This window comes from Hylobates moloch, unplaced genomic scaffold (genome assembly GCF_009828535.3).
Source record: "Hylobates moloch isolate HMO894 unplaced genomic scaffold, HMol_V3 SCAFFOLD_3, whole genome shotgun sequence".
NCBI classification, from domain to species: domain Eukaryota; kingdom Metazoa; phylum Chordata; class Mammalia; order Primates; family Hylobatidae; genus Hylobates; species Hylobates moloch.
Genome location: NW_026652278.1, coordinates 162,080,314 through 162,091,974, shown reverse-complemented (window position 1 = coordinate 162,091,974; position 11,661 = coordinate 162,080,314). Strand labels below are relative to the sequence as shown.

The 11,661-nt window shown below is 38.2% G+C and overlaps 2 protein-coding genes across 2 annotated transcripts in view; both read left to right on the top strand.

The window, feature by feature from the left end:
- The first annotated feature begins 1,385 nt into the window (after nucleotides 1–1,385).
- The window catches only part of LOC116480342 (large ribosomal subunit protein eL21-like), a 56,269-nt gene continuing 45,993 nt past the window's right edge, over nucleotides 1,386–11,661 (top strand). The window contains exon 1 of the mRNA XM_032754622.2: nucleotides 1,386–1,397. The gene's annotated coding sequence lies outside the window, so the exon portion shown is untranslated. The remainder of the gene's footprint in view (nucleotides 1,398–11,661) is intronic.
- Nucleotides 2,691–11,661, top strand: part of SCRG1 (stimulator of chondrogenesis 1) — a 15,945-nt gene continuing 6,974 nt past the window's right edge. The window contains exons 1-2 of the mRNA XM_032148924.2: nucleotides 2,691–2,982; nucleotides 10,881–11,136. Of these exons, the coding sequence (XP_032004815.1) occupies nucleotides 10,895–11,136 (242 nt within the window). The 5' untranslated portion in view covers nucleotides 2,691–2,982; nucleotides 10,881–10,894. The remainder of the gene's footprint in view (nucleotides 2,983–10,880; nucleotides 11,137–11,661) is intronic.

Here is an 11,661-nt window from a genome sequence, read left to right as displayed (position 1 = left end):
AAAGATCTGAGTAACAGCCCATCAGGAAAGAAAACAAAAAGGCCTTAAGGCTCCACGTACAGGAAAACAAAGAGTGGTTTCAGATTTGAGCCACAAATTAAAAACCACAAAGGCAGACTCTGTGACTGCAGGCCTTGGTGTGCAATTGAACTCCTTCTCAAATGGACAACTCCATGTAATGGACATCAGGATGAATGACAAGCAATTATAAGTTTGATAATGTTTAATAATTCTTCCCGGAAATGATAGGAAGTCCAGCTAGTAATAAACACATGTTTGAAAACACAAGGGATTTGGAGGCCAGGGTCCAAATGTGCTTCTTAGGGGAAAACCTTCCTAAGTGGCTCAGAACATGATCCAGAGACGATTAGATCATTACCAAGAGCTGCTGTGTACCACTTACAGGCAGCATTCATAAGCACAATGCCAAGCATATTGTATGGATTTCAGTGTTGCTGAATATAAAAATGAATCAACTATTTTGAGCAGCTATGAATTCAGACACAAGGAGACAAAATGGGCAACACAATAAGGGAAATTTAGACAGAATCAGACACATAGGGAAATAAGAGTAAAACAGAGTAAAGAGAGGATCCATCTACAGGGAATGTTGATTTGCCTTGGCACCATACCTCTGTTTAGATCTACCTGAGGTAAACAGGACGGATAGCTCTTAAAGTGGAATAAAGGCTAGTTTCCATTTTCCTCCTCATATTCACATATTTATATACATTTAAATCATGCAAACAAATTAACTCCATCTGTGTATGGCATCATCTTTATTTAGTAAGAATCACAGCAGACTTGTTTATAAATATGCAAAGGAAATGTGCAGTCCACTGCGCACACACCTCTCATCTCCCTTCCTGAAGTCCATGCTACTTGCTCCAGTTTCAGTGAAATGGAGACCAAGCAGAGATTTGATCTCTGTCAGGGCTGGAACTGCTTCTGGTTGTATTGACCTTCACTTTGCTCTGCCTACCTTCATATCAGGGTGTGCATGTGTGGTTCTCCCAACACTGCTGTAATCAGCAGGCTTCCATTCACCTCCATTCTCTTGAAATACTCCTCCTTTAACTTCCATGATGACACTCTCCTAATTTTTCCCCTACTTCTTTGGCTACCTCTTGTCAGTTTCCTTCCCAGTTCTCTACCCATCCCTTGAATAATTCTACTCTCAGTCCTATCATGAACTCTATATTCTAAGGGGCACTACAGTATAATTGTGGGAAACAAAGACACTAGAAACACACTGCCAGGGTCTCGCCATTTTCTGGCTGTGTGTGTGATTTGGGGCAGGTTACCTGACATCTCTGATGTTCCCCCCATTTATAAAATGGGACTAATAATAGTTCCTACTTCATAGGGTTGGAAGGAGAGTGAATGAGTTCAGACGTGTGAAATGCCTGGCACACAGTAAGAGCACAGTAACTTCTTAGTGGTACAACCATGACTTCAGCTATCATTTAGTTGAATAACTGTATTAGTTATTTAGTTGAGATTATTTGATATTGAGTTGATTGGTTGATGAACTAATTCTCTAGACCAGGCTTTTTCCTAAGCTCCAGGTCTATTTAACCAACTGCCTACTAAACATTCTCAATTGTATTTAGGGTTCCTTAAACTCAACATTCACCGACTAACTCATTTCTATTTTCCCACTCCTCCAGACAAAACTTTTGTATTCTTTTTCCTAGATGAATAACAGCTCTTCCTTTTATATCCTTTTTCTAGGATATAAACAGTACCATCGTCCAAAGGCCCAAGCCTTTGGAAGTTAATAAAGTTTCCTATCTCTATGCTAAACATAAATACTTAATTGGTCATCAGGTCTTTTCAGTTTTCCTTCCTATCTTCTCTTCCGGACTACAGCAAAAGCTGGTATTCTCTGTCTTTAGTCTCCTTTCCTCCCGGGAAACCATCCTTCTTTCACACTGCAGTCAGGCTTTTCATCCTTTTTAATATGTTTTCATCATCTTTCCATTCATCTTCAGCATAAAAACCATTTTTTTAGCATGGCATATGAGGTAATTCATCAATTTGCTGCTTCTTATCTCTCAAATTTCATCTACTACCATCTTTGGTTTTAGCCAAATGAAACGACCTATAATCTCCGAAGTTGTCACCCTCTCTTTCACCTTCATGCCTTTGTAATTCAACCTGGAATGCCCTTTCCTCAATTGTCTGTCTAGATAATTCCAACTCCATTACAATATAATCTCTCTAATTCCCAAAACACTACTCCTAATCGAATTTTTTAAAAACCTGAAAGACAGTTAACAGATGCTAGAATTCCAGTATAGTTTGCTGAAAACAGAATAAAATTTCTTTCGTGCCTTTATTTCTAAGACACAGAATACATTTCTTTTTTAGTCATCATTTTAGCTTTCCATTGACTAGTAATGACTCTTTGGGTGAGAAATGGAAGGGGTGGAAGGTGAATTGGAACATATCTTCTACCAAAATTTTGTAAGAGATCTAGATGACTAGGAAAACTGTGAAAGGGGAAGAGGTGCACAGCTAGCTATTCCCCACTTTCCTCTTCTCTCTCTCTCTCTCTCTCTCTCTCACACACACACACTTTTCTTAAGGGAAAAATCACTCTGTGTTCTTTTAAAATCCCTCAGGTTTTATGTTTTATTGCTACCAGAGTCTGCCTCCCCGAGGTTCTTGTATAGACTAGTTATTTCCCTCTGTAAAGAAGCTGTTCAGTTCGTTCTTGCCTGGTTTGGAACGAACTGAACACTTCCAAAGGAGGCAGTTCTTGCAGCCTCATCTCCTTCCACTCCCCCCTTCCCCGCAGTCCTGGCTGGAGCAGCGAGTCTGTGGATCCCAGGCCAGAGACGAGGCAGACAAAGGTTCATTTGTAAAGAAGCTCCTTCCAGCACCTCCTCTCTTCTCTTTTTGCCCAAACTCACCGAGTGAGTGTGAGCATTTAAGAAGCATCCTCTGCCAAGAAGACCAAAAGGAAAGAAGAAAAAGGTATGTAATTTTTTCTCTATAAAAAACATCTTATGTCAGTTGTTCTACTCCAAACTACTACTGTAGATTAGAACAGAAATGTATGTATGTGTTGAGTCAGAAGAGAAAGACAGAGATCCTCTGAGGAGATGGTGCAGGCACTTTGAAAAATATGATGCTTCCTAGTAGAAAGGCAAATAATCAGATTAAAAGAGAACAGAAAATGTATATTTCTTCACTAGGAAAGTCATTTCATTATAGGTTTAAAAAGCGGCAGATTCTTCACTGTCATTTATTTAATGCCTAAATTCGCTCTGAATGTTGTCCCACACAACAGGACTTATCCCAGTCCTCAGAACTATGTGAGGATGATAAAGTATATAAGATTGTTTTAAATGCAGCAGCTATATTAGCTACACTACATGAAGTTAGCTGCAACATCTAAGAAAGAAAATGTTTTTTGCTTTTAAAAATCCTGATTCCTGAAAAGAAACTGGTACAAATGTGTGATACAAAGAGGGAATTCATTGAATTCATAACACAACAGTGTCTGTACTGCTAATGTAAAGAGAACACTTTTCCCTCTGAAACTTAGAAAAATTCCTCTTTAAAATTCCTTAACTTAGTTACACAGGCTATGAAAAGCTCTCCCAAATGCTGGTCCTTTTCTCCAGTGATGATGATTTACTGTGTCCAGGAAAAGAAGGAGAATGATGCAAGACTGAATATTAATATCATCTTCTGGCATGCTCTATGAGCCTGATCACTTTTAGGGAGGATGTGGATTTTGTTTTTCTATGGATGAAGGTATCTTAGATATTTAAGATGATATGTCTGTTTTAAGGATCTTTAAGCAGCTTATTCACTTTTTAATACTGCTTCTGTTCTTTAACACATACTTTGGGAAATTTCACTTCGGGACTCAGTCATTCTAACCAAAACATCTTCTAAGGGCTCAGTCATTCTAACAAAAACGTCTTCTAAGGCAGTTAATAAGAAAAAAAGAGAACTTTAAAAAAACAGTGATTTTCATCCTCCAAGAGAGATGAATGGAAAACATCACAGACTGGGCAGCAATTTTAATCTCTCCCAACTATAATTTTGATATTTCAAATGTCAAGTTCTGGGCTGGAGTTTTCATTTGCTTTTGTAGCTTTGCTTCTCTCTTGCTGCTTTTTTGAAAGCAATCCTAAAATGGACTGTCTTTTCTGTCTAATTCATCAACTCTGTTTCATGCCACTGCTCTTAATACCAGTTCCCAGAACTGACATCAGCTGCATGTATAAGCATTTGCACCATAAATGTCTGAACACTTAAACTGCATGGTCCTGTTAGTTTTGGCAATTAAATGGGATAATTTTTCTTTTTAAGTCTCCATTTAACTCCAGCCATTCAAAAGCTTGCTTGTGCTAGATGCCCTCGGACAGAATCAAAACTTGCAATTCCCTACCAAAGGATGGTAGCAATGATTTATTGTTTAGTTGGAAATGCCTTGCTCATAATCCTGTATCCTCTGCAATGATCTATTAAAACTTACAACACTATTAGGATATAAATGCTATCATACAACATTTGGAACAATGTTAATTACATAAAATCGAATTAAAAAAATGGATAACTACCTAAGCTTCTCTTGCTCACTCCTTCTAATTTTTAGTATGTAACTTTGTTTTCTTTTGTAATTTGGGTGTACTCCAGGAGGGATTTTAAGTAAATGTACCTCAACTAAAAAAGACAAAAAAAAGACCAATTTTTTTCAAATTGGCCAAAATCATTTCACTCTTGTTGGCACTTAAACATATATGGTTTTGATGGATTGCCAAGGATTAAGTTTGGTATCCTTTAATGAAAACAACAACCAATGTATCCCAGGAACACACTGGGTCAGAAATTTTTCCATTTGCTAAATAATAGTTAAAGCTATTTATCTGTACTTAAGGAAGAAGAGAAGTCTGCATTTAAGACATATAATTTATTTTATTTTATTTTATTTTATTTTATTTTATTTTATTTTTTTGAGACGGAGTCTGGCTCCATCGCGCAGGCTAGAGTGCAGTGGTGCAATCTCGGCTCACTGCAACCTCTGCCTCTGCGGTTCAAGTGATTCTCCTGCCTCAGCCTCCTGAGTAGCTGGGACTACAGGCACATGAAACCACTCCCAGCTAATTTTTGTATTTTTAGTAGAGACGGGGTTTCACCATGTTGGCCAAGATGGTCTCAATCTCGACCTCATGATCTGCCCGCCTTGGCCTCCCAAAGTGCTGGGATTACAGGTGTCAGCCACTGTGCTGGGCCAAAACATGTAATTTATTATGTGTACACACACACTCACACACACACAACTACCAGTAGGTACTTGCTAGGTGTGGAACTTTCCATTGTAGTATGTGACTTAGACTGAGGCAAAAAAATGATTTTATGCTCTGGCATGAACACAGAAGAGGTATGTGGTATGGCAATTTACTTACTTATTTTTCCAGCAATGTATTTGTTCATTTCACTGAAGGAAATTTTTTGAACACTTACTGTGAGCTCAGCATTGAAGCAGGCACTCTGCTTCAATACAAAAGAAGTAGAAGTTACAGTCCTTGCTGCCTTGATGCTGGCATCTCCTCTTCCAGTCCTCTGAATATTGAATTGCCCTGGGCCTCAGCCCTTTGCCTCATCTCTTCTGGGTCTACCCTTGCTGCCCTGCCAGACCCATAGCTATAGATACTATCAATAAATATCCTGATTACTCTCAAATTTGTATTTTCACCCCTGATCTTTAGACTCACATTCAACTGCCTACTCAACATCTTCACTTGGATATCGAACAGGCATCTCAAACCTAACTTGTCTAAAAACTCATTCCTGGATTCCCGCCCAAATTGGCTCCTTCCAATTCTTCCTCAGTTCAACAAATGGCAACATCATTCAAGCCAAAAGCCCAAGAGTCATCCTTGATTCTTTCCCTCTTGCCTCATATCTCCCGTGAGTTCTCACCAAAAGCCTCTTTTCTTCTATTTCCAATCTTGTCCCACCACAATACATCTTCACAGACCAGCCAGGGATTTTTTAAAAAGGCATAAATCAGATCACGCTACTGTTCTTTCAAAATCTTCCAATGGCTTCTTAGTATACTCAATAAAATCTAAACTCTTTATCATATCTTCTAGGCCCTTTATGATTGTTCCCAATCTTCCTTCTTGGCTATAGGTAAATTCATATAATAACCAATTCACTAAATAATTAATCAGCTCTCTGAATTTTCCACTCCCCATATCCAGTTGTAGTTATATTCTCCAAATGGTTAACCAGCTTATAAAAATGCTGACAATGACAAGGCATTATTTGCTCAAATTCACAGTTCTCGTAGGACAGATTATATATAAGTGCTTTGGGAACATAGAGCAAGGGAGCTATGAGAGTAGTATTGTCTGAAATCAGGGAAGGATTAGAAGATATGGGTGTGAGGTTTGTCATTGGTCAGAAATTAATATCAAGGGAAGGGGTGAGAAGGAATAACAAGGCAGAGACACATACATAGGATTAAAGAGATGACTGGCTTGACTGCCTGGCTAGCTGAACAGGAATAAATGATTGGAGTGGAGACAAAATGAAAGGAAGGCCTTAGGTTAGCCCAAGAAGTCCACATATTCTTTTAGACAACATAAAACCTCTATAGGCTCTCGCCTAGAATAAAAAATGTGTTTTTGGAAAATCATTCATTTTCAAGTATGGGCCAAGAATTGTATTAGCCACTGGTGTATGGTAGTGAACAAAATAAATTGCTGTCATGGAGCCTTTGGTCTAATGAGAATGACAGACATAAAATGAGTAAATTCACAAATATATCATTTAAATTGTGATAAATATCATTAAGGAAAAGAAAAGGGCACTATGAAAGAACAAGGTTGAAACTACCTTAGATTGAAAGGCCATTGAAGGAATGACATTTAAACTGAGACCTAAAAGTCAAAAAACCAGCCAAAAAAAGAACATTCCTGACAGAGAGAGCAACATTTAGAAAGACCATAATGGAAGAAAAAGATTTCTTTTTAATTATAAGGAAATACTCTATACATCTTTATTGTTAAATGCAAACAAAAAAGCATAAGAAAATATGAAACATTGATAAAGATAAGTGTATATACAAATACTGACTACTATATTACTAAAATGGTGGTGGTTGAATTCCATTTGATTCTAGCATAAAAGTTAAAAGACAAAAGTATTAAAATAACTATAATTTAAAATATGTTTATGGATACACAATATAAATAGATGTAAATTGTGACATCAAATAACATAGTGTGGTGAGAGATAATTAAAAGTGTAGAGTTTTTGTATGTGATTGAAGTTAAGTTGTTATTACCTCAAAACAGACTTATAATTATATATATATTTTTTGAGACAGAGTCTCTCTCTGTCACCCAGGCTGGGGTGCAGTGGCACCAATCTCGGCTCACAACCTCTGCCTCCTGGGTTCGAGTGATTCTCCTGCCTCAGCCTCCCAAGTAGCTGGGACTACAGGCGCTTGCCACCACGCCCAGCTAATTTTTTGTATCTTTAGTAGAGACAGGGTTTCACCATGTTAGCCAGGATGGTCTCGATCTCCTGACCTCGTGATCTGCCTGTCTCGGCCTCCCAAAGTGCTGGGATTATAGGCGTGAGCCACTGCACCTGGCCAATTATAAAATATTTTATGTAAGCCTTATGGTAACCACAATGGAAATACCTATAGCAGTTTACACAAAAGAGAAAGGAATCAAAGCATATCAGGAAAAAGAAAAGAAGAAGAAGAAGAAAACAACCAACAAAACACAAAGGAAGACAAGGCGGGGGGAAAAAGCACCAAAGAACTAACCACAAGACACCTAGAAACAATAAGCTAAATGGCAATAGTAAATTCTTCCCTATCAATAATAACTTTACATGTAAATGGATTAAACTCTCCAATCAAAAGACTTAGGGTAGCTGAAAGAAAAGAAAACAATATATAACTATATGATTTCTACAAGTGACTTACTTAACATTTAAGGACACATACAAGCTGAAAGTAAAGAAATGAAAAAAGATACTCCATGCATATGGTAACTAAAAGAAAGCAGAGTGGACTATTTCATATCTAACAAAATAGACTATAAGTAGAAAACTGTCACAAAAGACAAAGAAGAAAATATAATGATGAAAGGGTCAACCCACCAGGAAGCTATAACAATTATAAATATATACGCACTCAACATCAGAGCACATAAATATATAAAACAAATATTGACAGAACTAAAATGAGAAATAGACAGCAACACAATAATAGTAGGAAACTGCAATACTCCACTTTTAGTAATGGTTAGAATAGCCAGACAGAAAATCAACAAGGAAAGAGTGGACTTCAACACCAGTATAGACCAAATGGACCTAACAGACATATATAGGACATTCAGTTAAATAGCAGAAGAATATACATTCTTCTCAAGTACATACAGAAAATTCTCCATGGTAGATCACATATTAGGTCACTTAAACCATGATCTACAAAAAGCCTACTGGAAGATATCATTTATATATGCTGGATTGTGACGCACTGTAACACTGCAATGTCTTGCTCCATTAAATCTGAAAATATATAAAATGAAGTAGATCTCATTTTAGTCTTTTCTTTCAGTAGTGTTTGGAGGTAGGAATTAAGTTGGATATTGACAATTCTAAGGAAATATATAGCCAAAGCCAAAAATGGCCAACTCAAATTAGAATTTGGGACAAAGAAACTCTGAAACTCTTAGGAGTATGAAGAAATACTTTGTTTCTAATCTAAAGGAAAAAAAAAGCAATGAATGTATTTATTTAAAAATCCATTATCTTATCTAAAATGATTTACCTTTAAAATATGCCTAATCACTAAAAACTTCATACCAAAAATGTTTATTCCACAATATTGCTTTCTTTCTTTCTTTTTTTTTTTTTTTTTTGAGACAGAGTCTCACTCTGTCATGCAGGGTGGAGTGCAGTGGCTTGATCTCCGCTCACTGCAACCTCTGTCTCCCAGGTTCAAGCCATTGTCATGCCTCAGCCTCCCAAGTAGCTGGGATTACAGGCGCACGCCACCATGCCTGGCTAATTTTTGTATTTTTAGTAGAGACAGGGTTTCGCCACGTTGGGCAGGCTGGTTTCAAACTCCTGACCTTAGGTGATCTGCCGGGTTTGGCCTCCCAAAGTGCTGGGATTACAGGTGTGAGCCACCAGTCTGGCTATTCCACAATATTGTTTTCTTTCCAAATACGATGTCTTCCATGTTTTCCCTCTTTCCAAGGAAGGAAAAGTACTTTGGCACCTGTTAATGAGATAAAATCTGAATGGCTCTGGATTCTAATTCTGGTTCCTCCACTATTTTGCTATTCTTCCTTTACTATGGTAGTCTCCATTTTCTTCACATCTAATACAGAAACCAGAGAAGTCTAATTAGATAGATATTTAATATTCTATAGTTCTCTGCAAATCCTGTACTTGAAAAATTATCTCCTGGAAGAGAAATTAGAATTGTTGGTATGACTTCAGGGTTCAAACTAGGATTGGTGGGTGGAAGCTATAGAAAAGTATTTTACAATAAGGGAAATGTTAGAACTGTATCAATGGGATATGTTGACTTAGTTAATAATGAGTTTCCCATCATGGTATGAATTCATGGAAGGCTAGATGATTATAAGGCAGGAATTCAAGCCTTTGTTTTCAACTGCAGCTAAAAGGAAGTAGTCTATGTGGGATAAAAATCCAAGCATTACTAAAAATTTGCAACAATAATGGGTACTAAACTACTTCTGGAAGTTAAAAAACAATCAAACTATAAACATATCTGTATACTATCATCTGTCACTATCAACATAAATGGGTTTTTTGTTTCTGTCAGGATGGGACCCAGGTTCTTTGACAATGTTGTTAGGATGTAAGATAATGTAAGGCAAAGAACCACTGTATTCAATTATGTTATTTGTTCTAGAAATTTGCCTGAATTTATACCACCTTAAAAAACAGTTGTTCTCTACTGAATGTTCAAAATATATACGGCTTTGGGTACTTCTTAAATGCAGATTCCAACTCTCACCAACACCTCCTCCCTGCCTACAGCATGTGCATGACTGTGTGTGTGTATGTGTGTATCAAGGTCTCACTCTGCCACCCCCAGTAGAGCAGTAGCACAATCATGGTTCACTGCAGCCTCAAACTCCTGGGCTCAAGTGATCCTGAGTAGCTGGGACTACAGGCACATGCCAGCATGCCTGGCTAATTTTTTAATTTTTTGTAGATACAGAGTCTTACTATGTTGCTTAGACTGGTCTCAAACTTCTGGGTTCAAGCAATCCTTGTACATAGGCCTTCCATGCTGAGATTACAGGCATGAGCCACTGTGCCTGGCCCAGAAGCCTGCGCATTTGATTTTTAACAAATATTCCAAATGGTTTTTTATCATCGATGGTCATAAAACTACACTTTGAGAAACACAAACAGGATTGTAGAAAAGCCCAACTCCCATTCTTTCTATCCAAAAGTTTATAAGCATGCTACAGAACTTCATTCAGATGAATTCTATCTTTAAAAAACAAACATTGACAGGCCGGGCACGGTGGCTCACGCTTGTAATCCCAGCACTTTGGGAGGCCGAGGCGGGTGGATCACAAGGTCAGGAGATCGAGACCACGGTGAAACCCCGTCTCTACTAAAAATACAAAAAATTAGCCGGGCGTGGTGGCGGGCGCCTGTAGTCCCAGCTACTCGGAGAGGCTGAGGCAGGAGAATGGCGTGAACCCGGGAGGCGGAGCTTGCAGTGAGCCGAGATTGCGCCACTGCACTCCAGCCTGGGCGACAGAGCGAGACTCCGTCTCAAAAAAAACAAAACAAAACAAAACAAACATTGACACATTTTGGTCTTTCTTCTATTTCAGGGCAAAAAGCCAAAATGAAATTGATGGTACTTGTTTTCACCATTGGGCTAACTTTGCTGCTAGGAGTTCGAGCCATGCCTGCAAATCGCCTCTCTTGCTACAGAAAGATACTAAAAGATCACAACTGTCACAGCCTTCCGGAAGGAGTAGCTGACCTGACACAGATTGATGTCAATGTCCAGGATCATTTCTGGGATGGGAAGGGATGTGAGATGATCTGTTACTGCAACTTCAGCGAATTGCTCTGCTGCCCAAAGTAAGGAAATGGTATCACAAAGTATTGCCTGGAAATGTATGCAGAACAACTTTTAGCTACATCTTCATAATAGGTTTGCTGAAATTAATAACCCTTTTAGTAAAATCCTGTTCAAATCCCAGCTCTTTTCTAGAATAATCACTATTGTGTAAAGAACTAAGTATTTTCATTTAAATGAAAGTTCAAATGGAATTTAGCTGAGTTTAATAAAAGTAAATGAAATCCAGAAAATAATACTTCAATCTATTAAATTCTAAACTCCCCATCTGATTTTTACTCCCCCCAAAAATAAAAATCTACCAGTAGCAGAAGTCAATCTCAAGGTTGAAATCTTAAACCAACTTGAAAACCAGTAAAAGGTTTTAGATAAAAGATCCCAGTGAGGCTGGGCCCGGTGGCTCACCCCTGTAATCCCAGCACTTTGGGAGGCTGAGTTGGGCAGATCACCCGAGGTCAGGAGTTCGAGACCAGCCTGGCCAACATGGTGAAACCCCATTTCTCCTAAAAATAAAAAATTAGCTGGGC